Here is a 21,323-nt window from a genome sequence, read left to right as displayed (position 1 = left end):
GGTTTATTAACTTTATTGGCTGTTTTACTGTGTATGTGTGTGTAGGTGTGTTGTGTGTGTGCACGCGTGTGTGGTTCCTCATCTACCTTCAAATAATACCATCCCAAATGGTGTACTTCCTTCCACACCCCCATCTCTGTGCTACTGCTGTTGTTGATTTTCATCCAATAGGTTATAAACTCCACAATGTGTTATTATGTTTGCTTTGCACCATTTTCTTTTAAAAAGATTTTTTTTTTTTACATCTTTTATACTTGCCTAGACACTTAGCATTTTGAGTACTCTCCATCTCCTTGTGTAGATCCAGAATTTCTATCCAGTGTCCTTTTCCTTTCACCTAAGGAGGTTCTTTCTTCTGTCTTGTGTGGTGAGAAGTCTGATTGTTTCTTTGTATATCAGATATAGTCCCCTCGTCTCTGCTGGCTGCTTCCAGACTATTCTTTATTACCAATTTCCAGCAACTTGATTATCTTATGTTTTGGTGTGGTTTCTTCAGCTTGGGGCTAACTGATTTTCTTGGATATGTGGGTTCTCCTCATATTCAGATAATGTCCAGCCATTATTTCTTCAAATGATTTTTCTGACCCTGCCTCTCTTGACAGTGCAATTGTACATATGTTAGACTACTTGAGATTCCTCCACAGGTCACAGAGGTTCTTTTCATCTTGTTTGCTATCTGATCAATTGATTCGGTTATGATCAATTTCCAGATGGTGGAACCTTTACATCACTGAGGGCTAGATCTTGTTATGTCTTCTTCCAGAGTGCTGGATTTTGCTCTGGTATAATTAAGTAACTTCCAGGTCAGTTTGACATTTTCAGGGTTTGCTTTTCACCTACATCAGGGCAAAACCCAGCCGAGACAACTGTGGGATGAATTCAGTCCCATTACTAACCTGTGGCCCTTCTGAGACCTCTATCTCATGTACAAAGGTGTCTCTCCATTCTGGCCAGTGGAAACTGTATGTGAGCTCTAAGAATTGCTCCAGAGGGGCACCTGGGTGGATTAGTCAGTTAAGCAACTGACTTCAGCACAGGTCATGATCTCAGGGTCCTAGGTTTGAGCCCAGAGTCAAGCTCTGTGCTCAGTGAGGAGTCTGCTTGCCCCTCTCCCTCTGCTCCTCCCCCACACTTAGGCAGACACTGTCTCTCTCCCTCTCTCAAATAAATAAATAAATAGATAGATAGTTTCTTTTTTAAGAAGGGGGTGCCTGGGTGGCTCAGTGGGTTAAGCCTCTGCCTTCCACTAAGGTCATGATCTCAGGCAGGGTCCTGGGATCTAGCCCCACATTGGGCTCTCTGCTCAGCAGGGAGCCTGCTTCTGCCCCCCCCCCCGCCCCTTGCTGCTCTGCCTACTTGTGATCTCTCTCTCTGTCAAATAAATAAAGAAAATCTTTAAAAAAAAAAAAAAGAAAGAAAGAAAGAAAGAGAAAAAGAACTGTTTGCCAGTTGCCTTCTTTGCTCTTTTCTTATTTTCCTTCACACACAGGTAGATGGTTACCTAGCCAAACCCTTCTTAGGGGGTCACTTTGAGGATCTCTGGAGCTCTCTCCGTACAACTCCTTTCTCTATTATTGTTCCCCTTAAAAACCAGTTGCCTTGATCTTTCCCAAATTCTAATCCCTGCTGCCTAACTCAGTGACTGCTAGGCCCTATCTGGGTTCTTCTCCCTGCTTTGCTCTTAGGCAGAAGGCTAAGGCACCAGTAAGGTTCACCTCCTTTTCTGCCTTACTCCCAAGGATCATAGTCCTTAACTGTCTGTTGCTCAATATGTAAAAGCATTTCATATATTTTATCTGGCTTTCTAATTGTCTACGGTAAGAGGTCAGTTCCCATGGTAACTAATCCCCCGTGGTCCAAAGCAAAAGTCCTCCAAGGGTTAAATAAGCTATAATCACAGTTATAAACTGTGAATCAGCATGCAAATATTAGCACATGAAAACATATCTAGATAAAGAGCAACTCTTGCCTCATGGTCCAGATTTTGTTTTTGTAATTCTACCATGAAGACCAGTACATGGAGGAAAACACAATCATGCATAAACTGAAATATTGCAGAGAGGTTAATTTTCCCTAACTCCAAATTTCCAAATTACACTTTAAGAAGTGTTCTTTTTTAGAAAGCACTGACCCTATAAAAATGCAAATGACTCCCAGAAAGAATAGCACTTTACATTTTCCTCAATTAAAGAGACTCCAGTTAGAACTGGTCATCAGTGGGTCTGTGGGTCCGTGGGTACCCTGAGCCATCACCGCATGCACGGAGGGCTGGGAACGTCTGGGCTGTGAATGGACAAGAATTAAGTTGAAGGAGAAAGTACATTGCTAATGGGAAAGAGGGAGGGCAGAATTATCAACTTCATAGCTTTGCCCAGGGCAGCCCCCAAGGGAAAGGATTTGCCTGCCTGCTATATTTCCCTTGGGTACTATCTGTAATTACTATCACAGCTCATTGATTTTCAATTCTTTCTATTAATACATTTATTGGCCATTCTGACATTATTAAAATCAGTCCAACTCTGCTTCTTTAGTGGAGGATAGCTCTTCCTTAAAATGAGTTTTGCAAGTACAGATACTTTTTCCTGCCCTTTTTTTTTTAAAAAATGGTCTTCTCAGATTAGGAATAACACAACTTCTGCCTATGTTTTTCTTTGAAGCCACGTAGTGATATGCAAAGATTTCACTACAGATCAAAAGATCTCAAGCCGTGGGTCATGGGAGAATATTAAATGATAAGCAAATTCCTATGTCTAAGATAATTCTAGCAATTTACTAGCTACGCCGGCTCCTGTTCTGCAGTAGGGGAGGTAATAATGAGCCTCTGTTAAAGGGTAATGCAAGTGGCATTTTTACAATGCCTTTTCTTTTCTTCTGATGAAGTCATTACAGTAACACTGTCTTGCTAAGCTTTTACACACAGATATATATTAAACCTTTTATGTGAGATTAAACATAACAGTTTTCTGAAAAAAAGAAAAAGGATTTGTTGTTGTTGTTGTTTTTCTCTAAAGCTACTAAATTTTGATACAACTGCCTGTCTTAAACATTCCATAGCACATGTCTCGGTTCAGCTACAAAACTTGCACCTGTCTCCATTTCTTTATTAAGCCTAAAGATTGGGGTCTTTTCCAAAACAGCACCTGTCTCAAAATCCTCAATATTCTACAGTCTGGCCCTGGCTCTCACTTACAATAAATAGCATCTGAATCACTATTCATCAAGCCCTGCCTAGCTGTAAGCTCCTTGTGCTGAGATGATGAGGAACAGTGAGAAGCATAAAGCAAAACTCTACTCTACAGGAAGGTACAATATACTACCTTAACGCTGCTAGTCTGTCTTTTGTGATACAGAAATGCCTTCACCACCTTGTTATGAATGTCCTGCAGAATGCTCTGCAAAAGTTACTGCAAGCTGCATCTAGAAGAAGGGTCATTACTCCCTTCTGTCCTCTCACTCTCGTTTTCTTAAAGATTTATTTATTTATTTGAAAGAGAGAGAGAGAGAGAGAACACAAGCAAGGGGAGCAGCAGAGGGAGAGGGAAGAGCAGGCTCTCCACTGAGCACAGAGCCCGATGTGGGCCTCAATCCCAGGTCCCTGGGATCATGACCAAGTCAAAGGCAGATGCTTAACCAACTGAGCCACCTAGGCGCCCCTCTTCTGTCCTGTCTCTAAAATTAGGGTGCTCATAAGGATCTCTGGCCTGACATTTCCTACAAGTAAGCCATGGAGGATATGATTAAACCCATCTGCTGCCACACCTGCACCCTTCGGGGTCCCACAGCTGCAGTAAAGACACATTGGGCTTTGCCACCCGTGGAACGCATGAAGGTCTTCTACAACCCCATCACGGACTGTTTGGAGCCCTTAAAATTGGCAAAACACCCAACACGTTTCTCCCTCCCTCTCTGCTCCACTCTTGCTACCACTCTGCACCCCCAGGCCCACAGGTCAGAAACGCACGTGCCCTACAGCGGAAGGGAGAGGAGAACCCCAGGCCTGAGCACTGCTGTCACTCCTTCCCCACAGACGGAGCGGGCACTGAGGGTGGCTGGGTGAGGCGAGTTTCCCTGAGGACTCCGTCTGATGCCCGTGCACCGATGAACTTTTCTATTTTTATTTAGAGAGCTTCTTTTCCTTTTTAAACATTTTACTTCCAACGATCCCAAAGATACACAAAATCAGGCAGAACGGTTACACGAGCCCCCGGGGTACCGGTCACATGGCTTCAACAATGACGGAACCCTGGCCCGTCAACCGTCATCTTCCTCCCCGCGCATTCTGTCCCCCCACTTCACTCTGCCACAAATCCCACACACCTCATCGTCTCCCCGGTAAACACATCGAGAAGTATTCTCTGACACTCAGAACCCCTTTGCTAAAAAATTGTGGCCAAATGCCACTGTCACACCAAAATATGGTGTCACTTTTGTGTTCATGGAATCACTGATTTCTGGCTTCATTATCCCATTTCTTATGTGATAAAATCTAACCAGAAGTTGAAATATTTCTCCAGATATGCTTAAATAAAAATTCAAAAAAATAAATAAATAAGGGTTAGACTTAGAGATCTGATTTAACTCTTCTTTTAAAATTCTAAATTATGGGGCGCCTGAGTGGCTCAGTGGGTTAAAGCCTCTGCCTTCGGCTCAGGTCATGTTCCCAGGGTCCTGGTGGGATCAAGCCCCGCATTGGGCTCTCAGAAAGCCTGCTTCCCTTCCTCTCTCTGCCTACTTGTGATCTATCTGTCAAATAAATAAATAAAATCTTTTAAAAAAAAATTTAAAAAAATAAAATAAAATTCTAAATTAGTCCAGTTGTTTAATCTCTACTAAATATGATATGAGAATTGCATCCGTAGAAACGGAAGCAATCGGGTCCTTTTTATTCCTGCTCTTCTGCAGGCAGGGAGGCAGGCTCTTCGGAGGCTGGACGGTTCACTTCACTTCCCAAAAGAGGAGAAATAGGTAGACAGAGACCAAGGGGTCCCACACAGCTGGCCCATAGCACGGGGAACATCTGAACTTGGGTCTGCCCCCCTTTCAAGTCTAGGCATTTCTACCTGCACACACAGGTAGCTTCCTCATGGTAGGATTGTTAAAGTCCCAAGGAGAAATGCTTTTTCTCACTCCTGGCCCATTACCAGACTTGAAGAATGTTGGCTGGAACCTGGGCCAGCCTTTAACACCCCCACGGTACAGACGAGGACATAGAGGCCTGGAGTTATGCAGTCCCTTCCCAAGGCCACTCAAGCCAGGGAGCGCCAAGGCCAGGAACAAAAATGATATTTTACATCTTTGAGGCAGTACCCTTTCTCTGCTCCTGCCTTATCTCTGGGTAGAATCGGTCCAGTCCTCTTCTTCCTGCTTTCGTCCTTTGCTTAATAACATGTTAGAACGTCCAAAGGCCGGCAGCATTTGGGAAGCTCTTGTAACAGCAGGACACAAGCACCAAAGGTCACAGTCAAAGTCATTCAAGCACTCCTTGCTGTGCCCCTGAAGTGTATCACAAGAGCACGTGCCCTTCCCACGGACTGCTTAGCAGCATGTGCTGTATTACCGACAAGCCCGAAGGAAACCAAAGTCCCGTTTCAAGAGACTACAATAATAATCTACTTAGATATGATAAAACTAAGGATGCGGGAGTGACAGAATTCCAAACAGAAGGCGGGGAGGGGCACAGAGTCGGTGTGGATACGTTACTGTACCTATTCCGTTCACAGGGCTACAAGCTCAACACTATACCATCAATGAGAATGTGTGTTTCCAGCATTTCCAAGTTTTATTGTTTTGTTCACAACCACCCTATGAAGTCGACAGAGCAGGTTTATGACAAGGAATGACGCACTGGTTCCGTATTTTTTCACCATGCCAGTTATAATACCCAGACAAGTAAAGCATGTATTTCCTGACCACTTGCCGGGGGCTGGGACCTGCAAGAAAAATACAAGGAACAGTTCTTGCCCTCCAAGAGCTTACAATCTGATTGAAGAGCTGTGACCATCCCCTTCACACACCATTAAACTATTAAGAAAATGAGGCCAGGCAACCAGAACTTTTCAGAGAAGACAGAAAGCAGAGTAGCTAACCTAAACCCATTCCACAGTCTTTCTTCCAGCTCTGAAATGTGGTCATCAGGTCTGGAATTCCTTGGAAGGGTGGGGAGATATGTACAGACCAGCTGACAGGGACTATTTATAACCAGCAGAGGAGAATGGACATATGTGTGCATGGCGCACTGAAACAGGGGGGTTGTATTATGTAGTGCATCTTTACAATGCCGCCCGGAGCCTGAAAAGCACATGAAACTTTTCTTCCCCTAAAGACTGAATGTTTAATGTCTGTATCTTAAAAACACACTCGTGAAATTAAGTCTTCAGAGTGATTACAGAATCTAATCCTTGACATCAAGCTGAGGCTTTCTCATTCATTGCTGTGATGCACTGATTCATTTCTATGACTTTGTGTTTATTGTTACTAATATCACATCTTTTTCAAAAGCCCATAATCACATATTTGATCAAGTTCAGCAATGTTCACACTTTCTTATAAAAATAGTCAAATTTCAACCAGCTTCTAACAGGAACTGAGGAGAGTCCTAGAAGACTGAAATAAGGAAATCTTTAGAATTCTGTTTTTCCTTATCTAAAATAGTTCTGATTCTGAAATGATACTATGTACCACCCAACCCCATTATACCCCAATTAAAAACTCCAATAAAATGAACAAAAGTGAAGTTCACTAAAAGTCTAGATTTTAATCCCTAATTTTAAAGAAAAATTGGACTGAAATATTATAAATGATTAAACACAAATTACTATATTCCATAAATAATGAGGTCATAATACATTCCATTAAACACTGGGCTGCTTCTCTTAAAGCTTTACTGTAAAAGAGAACAAAATTATGTCTGCCATATATTTAAGAAGTTCATACAAAGGTAAGGAAAAGAATAAAATCAAGTTTCTACTTCCCTTCAACATACACAATCTAAATGCGAGTTAAAATATTAACAGCAGCTCCATTCACAGGAGGAAAACTGATTTTAATGACTAAGAGTTAAGTAAAACCTACGAACCTACCATTTTTCCTGTCCTTATTTGAGGGCAGTAAATACTTTCTATAAAGCAAGTAGCATGAGGTTCGTATTCACAATGGGAAACCCCTAGGAATCCTGGCTTTTGTTTTTTGTGCATCTAAATCTTTCATGCAAACCTTACCTCACAACTGAAAACGGACGGTAAAGGGGAAGTATCCTGACATCACCAAAGGTTCCCAGAGCTGGCGGCAATGATGACCCTCGTTGCTCTGAGCAGCAGCACAAGTAGGACCTTCTGGCTTCTGTGCTTCCCTGCTTTCCTCCAACACGCGCGACTCGAGTAGATTTACTGCTACTCGAGTTGAAGAACATCTCGTGACATAAAAGCAACCATGTGGGATATACCACTTTATCGTTTTTCCACCAGCAGTGGAAAAAGGCTATTATCCTCTGTGAATGGGACACTGTGGTCTGTGTGGTGTGTTCAACTTAAACACGGGGTGTGTAGAAATTTACCTGCAGAAACTGATGCTCATGCACTTGAATTAGGAAAACGGAAATTCCCAAGAAATCAAACAAATCCTTCCCATGTTAGGTCCAACAGCAAAGGTAAAAACTACTTGGTCTGGAAGACGTAGAGTTTAACTTGATTGAGTCAGGCTAGAAAATCCAGGCGGACACAAGACGTTTTCCTGCGGCACTGTCTACAAGGAACAAATGGTATCATTCGCCACCAACCGGTTTCTTCTATCGTGATGCTCCGCAGCCGGAGTGTTCAGGTTGACCCTAAGTGGGTCTGCGGACATGTCCCGCCCAGAGCAGGGAAGGCGTGTCAGCGGCTGACATACTCCACAGAGTTCACTGCGGAGCGACAACAATCAACACTGACTACAAACCGTTTCAGACACAGGCTGCACGTGAATAAAAGAACTTTATACTGTGACGCCATTTGCCCTGCCCCGGACTGCTCGGGCATGGGGAAGTTACCGCAGAAACTCTCTACATGCTACCAGCAGGATTCATGCCCTCGGTTCCTCACAATGAAGTCCCTCTAATCCAGCAGCATCCCAACCCCTTGAACCCCTCGATTGGGGTCCCACACCAACTCACGCATACAGATTTTTACAAGTGAAATTTAATCGACATTTAAAATGTCTTCTGGTTGCTCACTTATAAAACACGGCCAGTGCTGTGCTGTTTGTGGTTAGAGATACGTTAATAAGATTAAGATGAAATATTTACTTAATTCATCCTTGTTCCGGTTACCTGGAGTGCCTCAGTGGTGGGGGGTTAGTAACACAGGGAGGCAGCGGGCCCCCGGGCACACGAGCAGTGCTTTCGCACGTATATACGAAACATGGTCAGCCAAGGCCGCACACAGTCACACGGCCCTTATTACAATTTCAACTACGAAAGCTACAGATGTTAACAATTACAAAATCACCCATGTCCTTTTAAAAAAGAAATCCAGCTATGCTCTTAAGTCTTCGTATTTTCAATTTTCAACCCAATCTTAAGTCTTCATATTTCAATGTTCATGTGTCAATTTTGCTATGTCTTGTTAGCTAAGCCTTCTTTTGCTTTACTAGCAATTCAAACTCACTGACCTGAATTTCGTCAACTGTCGTCTAGTCCTCATGGTACACAAAAGGGTAAATACAAATGTCAAAAGTGAAACCAATCCAGCAAAGAGGAACATTCCCATACCTGTACCCTGTAACTTCCTAAGAAAGAAGCCATTTTGGCATGGAGGATATATTCCTATCTTATTTCTTTTAATAATCCCTCTTTGCTTTGGATTTTTATTAACTTTTCAAAAACCTTCACTAACTTAAATAAAACCATATGGTTCTTATAAGGTCACTGTGCCTTCCTAGTTTCAGGAAGTTGTCTTTTCCAAGCTAGACATGGCTGAGGCTACAAATGGGCGAGAATCCACCAGCCGCAGATGATCGTGGGTCGAGAGAAACGGCACAGGCAAGTGAAAGTCAGCAAACGTCAGGATGCTCTGGAAACGACTTGCCGCGCTCACGTAGAGAAGAAGGTGGGGCACTGTTGGAAACTTACCCCTTGTTCAGATTCCAAAAGCTCGGTTTTGACTCTGACTGACGGCATCCCATCAAGCATTAACATTCTGTTCTCAAAGGTGTTGATATTCTGAGAGGAAGAAGAGAGAGAGAGAGAGAGAGAGAGAGAAAGTCAGCCATAAAGCATTCAAATGAGGACATCTGGTAGACTCTTCCTTCATGGTAGTACATTTAGTACTGCTAACCTAATTTTTTTAACAATGAAGTATAATTAAATGAGACTATCAGCATAACCAATTATCCCCCCATTCTGAACTATCATTTGAAATAATGACCACGAAGTTGAATTAATCAGTCTGATTCTCTGACCTCTGGGTTAGAGGTCAGACGATAATAAACTGGAGTAGAGAAACCTTAACATTAATTTATATGGGGCTGGAAAGATTCATCACACTTTTACAGCGGTGGAAAGAACGAGAAGGATGTTTCTCTCCTCCTTAGCTCCAGAGGTTGTATGTGTGCAGAAATCCACAAAGGAGAAAATAGATAAAAAATGACCATATCCTCACATTATTGTCAAAATCTAAATAATGTTTAAAAACAAGATAATATAATTCTAGACGCTGAATTTTAGTATGGCACTTCAGATCAAATGAAAATTTCTATGTATTGACCTCAAACATTTATTTCAAAAACAACTCATATAAAGTTTTAAGCTCAAGTCACAACCAAAAAATAAATAACAATTTGTTTTCTATTTTGGTATTTGTTTGGCTGAATTTACCATTTCTTGAAAGGAGAACTTCTACTTATTTCTATAGTGACTCAGTAGAATTTCAAACAATATTTACGAAAAGATTAAATCGAGGTTATTCTCTATTAATTTTCACTGCTTTGGGGATTTTCTAAAGTCAATAACCTATGAAGAGAGTTCAAAAGACACTTATGATTGCTTGCTTCAGGCCAAAATCCCGTTTTAAAACGCGTTTAGAATGTCAACCTTCCCTTCCCCTACTGACCAAACTCAGAAACTGAAATGACTAAGGTTGAGTTTTTAGAATGGTTTCTTTGCTCAATCATAGAACTTAAGCACAGGACTCTAAAGTGGTCTCCTCAAAAGAAAAAGAGATCTGTTTCTAAATATTTTGCTTGCCTTTGATGACAAAGATTAATATCATTTCTACACCTTCAGGTTTTTGCCTCTCACATGGTTCCTTTTCTGTCAAGTAGTTAAATAAAAACAACTCCCACTTTGATAAATCATAAATGTTTTTATTACCAAATAATACCAACAGAGTGCAGTATAGTAAAGCTCTAATTATCTCTATTTCTTGCCAATCTTTTTCAAGAAAAATAAGAAATAAAATTTATAGAACCTCTTATCACACATATTTGTTCTGAGACATCAATAAGAAGAAAAGGCAAATTTACTCCAGAGCTAACTAATGAGCTTTTAAAAATTCCATGCTACCTAGTCTATTAGGTAATAAAAAGAAGAAAAACTACTGTCAGGTTCTTTTCTTAGAAATGTGCAACAGTATTAAAACTGGCAGGATGCATTTTTTTAAATTTGTGCTTTTGAGTTGTCCATATTTTTTAGGCATTTTGCATCCTAATAGCTTCAAGCAGAAAGAACTGTGGTCTCCCTGGCAAGCTCAGTTAATTTGTTCAAAGCTTTAAATCCTTTCATGGAGGCTGGTGGGTTGTTTACACATCAGGCATGGATCTCAAATCCTAACGTGTCACTTGCTTCCGTGGTTGGAAGCGGCCAGCTTGGCTTGCAACCACCCAGTTTTAAGCAAGCCTTCCTGCAGCCCGCCAGCCCTCCACGCCCCTGCCCTTCGCAGCAGCCAGAAATCTCCCCTAACAAAGCATCCCGTAGGCTGTTTGGTTGGTAGACAATGAAGAATGAGTTGATACTGCTTCCTACCCTGGAGGAGGTCTTGCCCAGAGGAAAAGGGGAAGATGCCTCGCAAAGGCAGGGAAAAGACAAAGCACGGTTCTGGAAAGACAGGTTTAATGAACTGTTGGAATCTGATTAGAGGCTAATGTCCCTTTCAGTGCTCTGTACCAATTTACAGCTGATAGACTTTAACCATTCTCCTCACAGGCTGTGATAAACTCATTAGTTTAAAAAATGCAAGCTAACCAGAGTCTTTGAAGTTAAAAACTGATAAATCATGAAAACCTGACTCGGCCCATGTTCCATTTAGCACATTTAAATATCACTGTATTTTCATGATTTTTTTTATTGTTACTCTTGAATAAGCCTATGTGTGTTAAAGATAGGATGTAGATGTTAGTTTACTATAAAAGTGGAAAAATAAAACACCTCTTGAGAGTTTTTTTTAAAGAAATTAAGTTTTCCCTCAAAATATTTCTCTTTCCATGATTTTCCAGGATCAGCCACAGCCCCAACTATAATAACACCATGAATAATAGTGTTCACAGCTAAGAAACCAATCCTTAACTATTAAACTCAACTAGTGCAGATTCAATTTATATATACGTCTGAAAGCGATATTATAAATTTATATAAAGCATATTCATCTCTACATTCATGATTCCAACCCTGCTTAGTATAAACATAAGCAGTGAGCACACCATATTCCGGACCATTCAGGAAAGGGTATGGTTTTATGGAGAACATGGTAATTGTATAGCTTTGAGGACATAGTTCCTGGGATAAAATATCGATTGATTTATCTCCCTAAGCTAAAATCAGATACATACAATCTCAGTTGACTGTAAACTTTAAATATGTAATAACCTTTAATAATTCGCAATTGCTGTCAAGCATATCTTGCCATGATCTTAATCAAACCACATTTGCTGTGGAATCAATAGCTCAACTGATTCCCAAGAGGTAAATAAAATTACACAGTCATCAATTTAAGGAACATCGTATTCTTTGTATATTTGGTTGTGATGAACATTTTGATATTATACAACCTTGTATAATTTACATTTGTGTATGTATACATTCATATACACATGTGCACACACGTGTATACACTCACACTGCGTGCTTCGTATGAATACACTTTATTAATTAAAGCAAAAGGTAACCATTAGCTTATTAGATGGCCGTTGACCAACCACATGTACACTGAATGAGAACAGTACTCTGGACTTTCCTTTTTGCTGAATAAGATTTGGCAACACAGAAGTCTAGCTGATGGTAGCTCTCTTAGTCAAAACCAGGACAAGCATAACCTTCAATCAATGATCCTAACATCTCAAAATATTTTAAATGGAATGGCCAGGAAACATAGAGACCGATGTTCAATGATCATCTCATAAAAACAGAATGGGGTGGAACTTCCCCATGGCAACTACTAGAATCTGTCCTCCTATTCCCAAAATGCAAGCCTTTTCTTCACCCTCTTCCTGACTGTGGGTCACCCAGTTCTTTGGAGAAAACATAACTGTTTTATCATAGCCCCCAAACGTGTGCTGAAACACAAAAGAGTGAAATTCATCTTGTTTTATACAGGTAAGGACCAACAAACCTAAAAGACTAGAATCAGGCGGAGCCAACAGGTTCGAATATCTATCATTATACAACAAATCACATCACAGAATAAAAATAGGCATTTTATGGTTATCTTAATAAAAAACACAATTACATCATATGTGCATATCTATTAAGGACTAGACCTTGTGCTAAGGGATACTCATTTAGTCCTTGCAGTAACCCAAGAAGTCAATGCTACATTCTCTGAAGATGAGACATCTGAGATATAAGAAGGTTAAACTGTATAAGGTCTCAACATTATCAAGGGAGTACAGCTCTCTTCCAAACCAATCCTCTCTCTCCCCATCCGCCATTCTTCCTCCTTCACTCCCCTCCCCTCCTCCCTGCCCCATTCACCCCTCCACATCTCTCTCTCCCCTCTCTCCCTCTCTCAGGAACTCTGGAATCTCCATTAACAGCTCCTCTCAGGACTAAGCTAATTTAGTCAGTGAATTAAATGTGCAAATTCTGGTCACTGGTGAGTATCAACATTTTGGGGAATATCAGTAAGAGGTCAAATAAGCCCATGGTTTCAAAGCTATTTCCTTTTTTTCCTTTAAATTAAAGTTTCAACATATTTTCTTGCCTTGATGAGATTATGCATCCTATCCTAGAAATACCTCATCATTAATTTAGCAAGTCAACCCATCCTGATTTCAACACCCAGAAAAATCTATGGTAAACTCATCTGCTATCCAGTGTTTTGAAAATATTCATATACCCTTGGTGGCTCATTCAATATTTACACAACAGTTTCATGCACTTGGATGATACAAGAACTTTACCCTCTATGTTTGATACTCAAGGAGATACACCTGGGCATCACATTTAATTTATAATTTCTTAGATTAAGTGTAAGAGCGTATTTTCCTAAGCTCACATATCCTCACAATGATCAATCAATCTGGTGCAAGGCGTATGCTTAATCAAAGCACCTCTCATGGTACAAAATAAATATCAGTTCAAACGTACTTTGCCATTTCGTCCCAGACTTTCATCTTTCATTGTTTTGCAGCACGAAAGAGAGATGTCACACTGATGACCATATCAGTACAACTAAGAACTCAGCTAGGCCTGCTGGAACTCTTGACTTAAATCCCCTCCAGTGGTTGCGATGAGCCATAAATACATTATTTTGAACTATCTGTCTACAGTCTTAAAAAGACAAAACTCTTCCACAAATTCCTCCCACTGAACCATGGAATTAGGTCTGTCATAAGGACTGGTAAAACTGTACTCGCCACATGGGGACTTGTATTTTCCCGATAGCAAGGATCATTGTTTCCTCTGTTGGCAAGTGCTTAATTACCACAACAATGCAGTTCACACTGAAATTTTAGAAATGTCATCTGAGAGTCCAAGTAACACTCTCCACCCCCGCATTAATACAAAGTATAACAGAAAGTTAGTTTTATCATTCCTGTTCTGAAGAACTGCACACACTTGGGGGTTGTCCGTTAACCAGATCTCTCCATAAACAGGGAGTGAGGGTCTCTGCTGTGCCAAAGTCACCTCTTTCCACCCACGCCACATCTGTGAACCACAAGGCACTGTGGCCAATATCAGGGGCAAGCCAAAGACAGAAGAACAGGAACCATGTAAAAAACAAACAAAAACCAAAAAACAATAACAACAACAACAACAACAACAAAACAGGACACTGTCATGGCAAGAGAAGTGTTCGCCTACCACAGACCACACCCTACAGAGGGAGGACAAAACCTCGGCTCAGCCGGGCAGGTATTAACATTGCAGGGAGAGATCTAACATGTAGGAGCATGTGTGGGGTCGCAAGGATGAGCCAACAAGCAACAAGTTTACAAGACGTCATGTAAAGATAAAAGAATTATTCAGCCATAAAAAGAAAGGAAATCCTGCCGCTTGCAACACCATGGATCAACCTTGAGGATATCATGCTAAATGAAGTCAGTCAGAAAAAAAAAAAAAAAAAAAAAAATTAAACGATCTTGCTTACACGTGTAATCGTAAAAAACAAACAAACTAACTAACTAAAAGCACCAGGGAGCTCACAGATACAGAGAACAGACTGGTGGTTGCCAGAGGTGGGGTATGTATCCACACATAGCAGGGAAGGTGGTCAAAAGGTACAGACTTTACTTACAAAACAAGTAAGTCACAGGGATGTAACACACAGCACGGTAACTATAGTTAGTACTAACTGTATCGTGTATTCGAAGACTGCTAAAAGAATGGATATTAGGAAAACCATTTCCTATATAATGTGCTGGAGGCTAACTAGACCCACTGTGATCATTTCACAATATATACGAATATCGAATCATTAGCGTTATACACCTGAAACTAACATAACGTTACACGTGAAGTATATCTCGGTAAATAAATAAAAACCAGAGAAAAGTGAGTTCGGTCCTGGAAAAGACTCCAGAAAAGACTCTCTACAGGGCTAGTGGAATCTAATTCTGAGGATTTAGCCCCAGCAGAGCCCAGAGCTAGGTAACAGAGCAGACAGGAATTAGAAAGCACGTGCCCAGCCCAAGTCTCCTTCCCCAGGCGCACCCATGCACACAGAAGCCAGGCACCATGAGCCTGGGCACAATGGACAACAGAGCAGACAGGCTCCACACATGGAAAATTACACTTGCAACACAACCACAGCATGATCACCGGGATCACAATTTTAAAAATAATAATATTCACAACCATAATAACAATAGCTACCATTTGCTGAGTGTATATGTACTGAGTGTTTTACATTCATCAAATCATTCATTTGTACATTTACTGATTCATTCCAAAAAATACTTACTGAGTATGGGGCACTGTTTAGGCACTTAGGGTATTACCAGTGAACAAAAGGGAGAAAGTTTCATAGAGTTTCGTTCTGGCCAGTTATTCCCCCTCCCCCTTTTTTTTTACTATGTTCATTTTAGACAAGAAATTCAGGTGCAGAGAGATGAAGTCATCCGCCTGAGATTATGAAAATGGCAGACAGTCTAACTCTGGGGCTAAGTCTACCTTCCACTGGTTTCAGGGACCGAGAGCCTCAAGCGCTGGGTATTCAGACTCTGGCTGCAAACCCTATGGGCCTAAAGCCGCCCAAGCTACTGTGGCTCGCGTTTTCAGGCCTCTGAGATCTGACAAAAGGCTGGAACCAGGGCTGGGCAGGAGCAGCAAGGAAAAAGGCAGGTTGATTAGAGATACACTGAAGGCAAACAGTGCAAAGGTCGTCTAAAGTCCTTTCCCTGCCCTACAGGGTACCACCAACCACGTGTCCCAGGTGCCCCGAACCAGCTACCCAACCCCATTTCATACCATTCTGCTCAGGCTATATTTCAGCCACGTCAAAAATGTCCTCTCCGCTGGGCCTCTGTGTATTCTATTCCATCTTCATATTCATCACTACCTGACAAATCCTTTATTTGCCATTATACTAGAATCTAAGTTCCAGGAAGGACAGGACCTTGTCTTCTTGTTCCTAACAGTATCCTTACCTCCAGACTTGTAACTGTATCTAACAGATAGTAATATCTCTGTAAATATTTGTTGGGCTAATGAGAATAATAAATGCAGGCAGACATAAGGTCAATTCGTTCTCCTGGGTCTAACCGACCCAGGTGATACTGATTGTTGACAGATGAGAAGGAGAGCATAAGCACAGTCTCATTAGGGCTATAAAATACCCCACATTTATGGAGAATGGTAGAGGCTGTGGTGTGGCTGGAGCAACTGCTTACTGAAGGAGACACTGGAGAAGAGATCAGGTCAGGTTGCAAAGGGCTTTATGGGTTACAGCACTTCATTAAAAAAACTTTTCTATAGTGCTGCTATATGCTACCTGCCAGGAGCACAAGTGAACAAGGTAGAAAAGCTCCCTACCTCAAGAGCTGGAGGGACCTAGGAAAGAAATGTGTTCGGGCGTCACACAGTATGAGACTGGAAGTTGTGAAGGTCTATTTTGCAAAAACACAGTATGTTTAAGCTTTGTGTTTAGTAAGACAGCACTAGAATTAATTTGGAAGATGCTCCATGAACATACAGGTTTGGATGCAGAAGGAAGGGCCAGTTCATAGGTCACCCCAGTAGCCTAGGGGAGAGGTGGTAAGCTAGACCTAACGCCATGGCAGCAGGAAGAAAGAGGAGGAAGAAAAGTTCAGAGGCAGAATGAACAGCTTTTGATGGTTGACAAGGAGGAGGAAGAATGGTGATAAAACATAGCCAGAGGGACTGTCGAGGATGGCACGAATCTTTCCAGACTGTCCACAAAAGTTGAGGCAGGAAACATAATAGGAAAAGCCACCATGTCATATAGTCCTCCAACATCTCTTTTTTTTTTTTTTTTAAAGATTTTATCCATTTATTTGACAGAGAGAGATCACAAGTAGGCAGAGAGGCAGGCAGAGAGAGAGGAAGGGAAGCAGGCTCCCTGCCGAGCAGAGAGCCCGATGCGGGGCTCAATCCCAGGACCCTGGAATCATGACCCAAGGCGAATGCAGAGGCCTTAACCCACTGAGCCACCCAGGCACCCCGAGTCATCCAATATCTCTTAAAGGACCTACTCTAGGACATCTGGGTGGCTCAGTTACTTAAGGGACTGCCTTCAGCTCAGGTCATGATCCTGGAGTCTCAGGATCGAGTCCTGGATCAGGCTCCCTGCTTAGCAGGGAGTCTGCTTCTCCCTCTGACCCTCACCCCACTCATGTTCTCTCTCTCAAATAAATAAATAAAATCTTTAAAAAAAAAAAAAAAAGGAACTACTCTACTCTGGATTACATGAATATTTGGGTATATCATTAATTCCAATATATTTTTGTATACACAAGATGTGTGACACACAGAGGTAGATTTTCCTTAAGCAGAGTGTGTTCAAATCTTCTGAGAGATACATAAAGTCAAATGTATCCAAACTTGGAAACATAGGTTTGGTTGAAATAAAGCAAGCATACATAAGTCATTTTATTAGCTATGTATTCAAGACAAGAACTGACTCTGCTTTTACTAACACTGTCTCTGCAGGATTTGTAATGTTTTACAGACTTCTGCAATAATTGAAACTTACAAAAAAAAAAAGAAGAAGAAGAAGGAGGAGGAGGAAGGAAGAAAGGAAGGGAGGGAGGGAGGGAGGAACAGATATATGCCAAAGTACAAGTTTAAAAGGACTGTACGTGAACATACTCATCAGTCATTTACCCTTTATGAAAATCATGTGGATAATAATGAAAACACATTCAGAGCACTGAATGGCTTATGTAATGAAATAACAACACGGGTCTTCTGTGCCTAGAGAAAATTAAGATGACTATCAAATATTAAGTCATTTATTTTCTGTAGGAAACAAAGGAAATGACTATTGACCTATATTTCTACCTTTCCTGGTCTACAATGATGTTAAACGGTTCCTTATCAAATCCAAATGGATTATCTTACTACAACATGGGCTTGTTGAGAGTTTGTCTCCTGCACAGCCTGCAGAAATAGCACTGAGGAGTTGGGAATAAGTAAAAGAACTTCGAGGAGAATTAAAAATCCAAGTTAATTTTTTTTTTAATTTCGACTATTCTGATGAAAACAAAAGACAAAAGCTCGACCTTAAGGTTCTCCTCCGTAGCCAGAAAGGCATGTAAGCTACAAACAAGTAAACTAGGTTTATATTAAGATATAAACTAGGTTTATATTAAGATTCTATACCAAATATCATATTATATTCTTTGAAAACCCTAAGCACAATATTGGTTTTTAATGCATGTTTCAAAAAAGTAAAGGTAGTAAAAGATAATTTTTACAGGTTATTTCATCCAAGAAGGATTGTTAAAGCCTGTAAAAGCACTACATAATGTTTGTCGTATGGTTGAAAATGTAACAAAAGTGATTGTTATTAAAAGATTCTATTGACGATGACGAAGCTGCAATAGTTGGCATTGTCTGGACAGCCATGTCAGACAGGTCACAAAGTGGCCATGCATATCCTGTCCCTTTTTCCTTCAATACTCTGGATCGTGGGGATGCAGTGAGGACATTACTGGTTGGCTGCCAAATGCACAGGCTCGACAAAATGTTATCTTTCAATTTCCAAGTATATTCACCTCTAGCTATGACTTTTCCAGATTCCCCGAATGATGTCTTCAGGTGTCATAATTAAATTTTATGTATCATCCAAATCCCAAGCTAAATCAACATTTCTAATGGCAATGCTGTTACATTTCCACTTTCATTTCTTTCCAATACCATCTCCAAGAATTCAAACTACCTGATCTTTAACCTTTTAAAAGCACTCTATGTCCACATCTCTGCTTTTTTCTGTACATTTTTATAATTGCACAGAAGTGTAAGTAGGAATAGAATACTGTCTAGAACATGGGCTCAGTAAAATACACTTCCTGGGTTACACTCAACACATATTTGCTTGGTGTATAACCTTCTTAGGGTTTCAGGTTTCTTATCTGTAAAGTGCAGATAACTTCCTACTTCACAGAATTGTTTTAAGATTTCAATGACATAATGCACACCAAGTGTTTCAGTACTTTATAAGTCTTTTATGTTAAGAGCTATATTAAATAATTTTAATTAGTAGTAATACTATTTTGCCATTCTATTAAACTTACTTTTAATAGTGGATGTTCTAATCTGATTTTTGTTTGACTCTGAAGAACCACTGAGGTTTACGTGTTAGATTCTATGAACTATCATTAAAGTGGAATGGAAGGGCACTTGGGTGGCTCAATGTCTGCCTTGCCTCAGGTCATGATTCCAGGATCCTGGGATGGAGCTCCACATTGGGCTCCCTTCCCGTGGGGGCGGGTGCTGCTGTTTCCCTCTCCCCCTGCTTGTATTGTTGTGTGTGCTCTCTCTCAATCTGGGCCAAATAAATAAATAAAATCTTTAAAAAAAAAAAAAGTAGAATGGAAATGGTAGATTTGTTAAAAAAAAAAATACTGATGATGGGAACTGAAGGAAGACTGAGCTACACAATTAAAATAAAATTTCTCAGGAAAAATGGCAAGAATGAACTATGCTGTCTGTTTAAAACTGTAAGGCTGCACACCAATTACATACAGACATGACCTGCCTCTCCCCCGGCATCCCAGGGAGGGCGTTTAACATCTCTAACTACTAGGTGCAACCTTGAAGTGTCTGACAGCCCTTCCCAGCAACCACGAGCTATTTGATTCAAAGCTAAAAACCCTTTACTTCTGGTTCTCCTTCATATGATTGCCCAGAGATATACTGTCTTAAAGAAAAACACTACTATAACATATCTAACATGTATGTTACTAGAGAAGATATCTACAGAGGAGTCTACAATTCGAAAGGTAGAAAAGTTGAAAAATTTGGGGGGGGGGACAAAAGAACAACAAAGATAAAATAAATCCAAATGGCTAACAATTTGCATATTTGGGGCAGGAGGAAGCCAGTGACAGGAACACCTCCACGTCACCAACCAAGCTGCCGTCATTCGTCCTTCCCCGTTGGCACTTGCTCATTTGATCAACCACCCTTTTCCCATCTCAGACTTTCTATAGGGTATGTGTATCTGCACATGTGTAAGTAAACTAAATCCAGGGCTAATTTTTTCCCTTTTCTCAAATTCTAAAATGTAACACAATGAAAGTTAGAAAAGAAACAAAATATATTCAACAGAAATCTGAAGTACATGTTTTTATTAAGGAATTCTATAATGGCACAGCATTTACTCAGGCCTTGTAACTTTCTGCCAGCCAATTCATAAATCTGACCCATAAAAATAGAAACAGTGTAATTTTGAAACTGTGTAACTTATGGTACCCCCGAAGTTGCTTTTACCTTTTGTTCTGCTGCTTGAGACTGAATATGGATAAAATAAATGTTGCTTATAAAGAGAGTAAATATGCCCCCTTAGGAAGTCCAATGCCATGACTCAAATATTCTTTTGGACCTGGGCTTTTCACCATCTTCAATATGGACATTTAGACCAGATACATCATTGTGGCTGGGGCTCCCCTGTGCACTGTAAGACGTACAACAGCATCCCTGCCTTCTAGCACTGGATCCCGGTAGCCCTCTCTCACCCCCACAGCTGCACTAATCAGAAATTGTCAAATGTCAAAGGGAGGGGGATGGTGAGAGGAGGAAGGTGCCCCCACTTAAGAAACACTAGTTTTGTAATTACTGATATTATGAATTCATTAGGAAAGAATTTTAATTTTATGTTGAATTTTATTACCCAATAATATAAACACTACCTCAATATTAGAAGAAAATAACATCCGATATAAAGAATATTTATAGTTTACTTTAAAATACACTCACTGGGAAATCAGCAACATTTTGTAAGATGGTTTTCTTATTTTGTTTAAATTCCTTCTAGACCCCTTTCTGTGTATCCAAATTTCCCCACTAAACAAATGCAAAGATCCGGGCAAAGAGATGTGAATTTCCTCAACCTGTGAGGATTTTAATAGTAATATAGCAATTTCAGGAAGCTCTCTTGACCCATTCTTGGACATGGCCACCATGCAGCCTCGAAAATCCCCAAAGTAAGAAACTGTAACTATCTAAACACATATGGCAATCCAACTTTCAATGAGAAACTAGAAGACAAGAGTTTTAATTCTTAGCTCTACATCTGATTTACTGGATGATGTTTTACACTTCACTTTTCTTCATAGAAACCAGGACTCTAAGGTCAAAAGGATACCTTAGAAAATCTGACCGCGGGGCGCCTGGGTGGCTCAGTGGGTTAAGCCGCTGCCTTCGGCTCAGGTCATGATCTCAGGGTCCTGGGATC

The 21,323-nt window shown here is 40.7% G+C and overlaps 1 protein-coding gene across 9 annotated transcripts in view; it reads right to left on the bottom strand.

Annotated features, from left to right (window-relative positions):
- The window catches only part of KLF12 (Kruppel like factor 12), a 436,672-nt gene that overhangs the window by 223,874 nt on the left and 191,475 nt on the right, over nucleotides 1-21,323 (bottom strand). For 7 of the 9 annotated variants that reach the window (XM_032315078.1, XM_032315082.1, XM_032315084.1 and 4 more), the window contains exon 3: nucleotides 9,104-9,193. In XM_032315078.1, the coding sequence (XP_032170969.1) occupies nucleotides 9,104-9,193 (90 nt within the window). Of the gene's footprint in view, nucleotides 1-9,103; nucleotides 9,194-21,323 lie in introns of those variants that run through there. The other 2 variants (XM_032315085.1, XM_032315086.1) reach the window with 2 other exon arrangements.

Source organism: Mustela erminea, chromosome 15, assembly GCF_009829155.1.
Source record: "Mustela erminea isolate mMusErm1 chromosome 15, mMusErm1.Pri, whole genome shotgun sequence".
Taxonomy (NCBI): Eukaryota; Metazoa; Chordata; class Mammalia; order Carnivora; family Mustelidae; genus Mustela; species Mustela erminea.
This window is presented reverse-complemented; position numbering and strand designations above follow the sequence as displayed.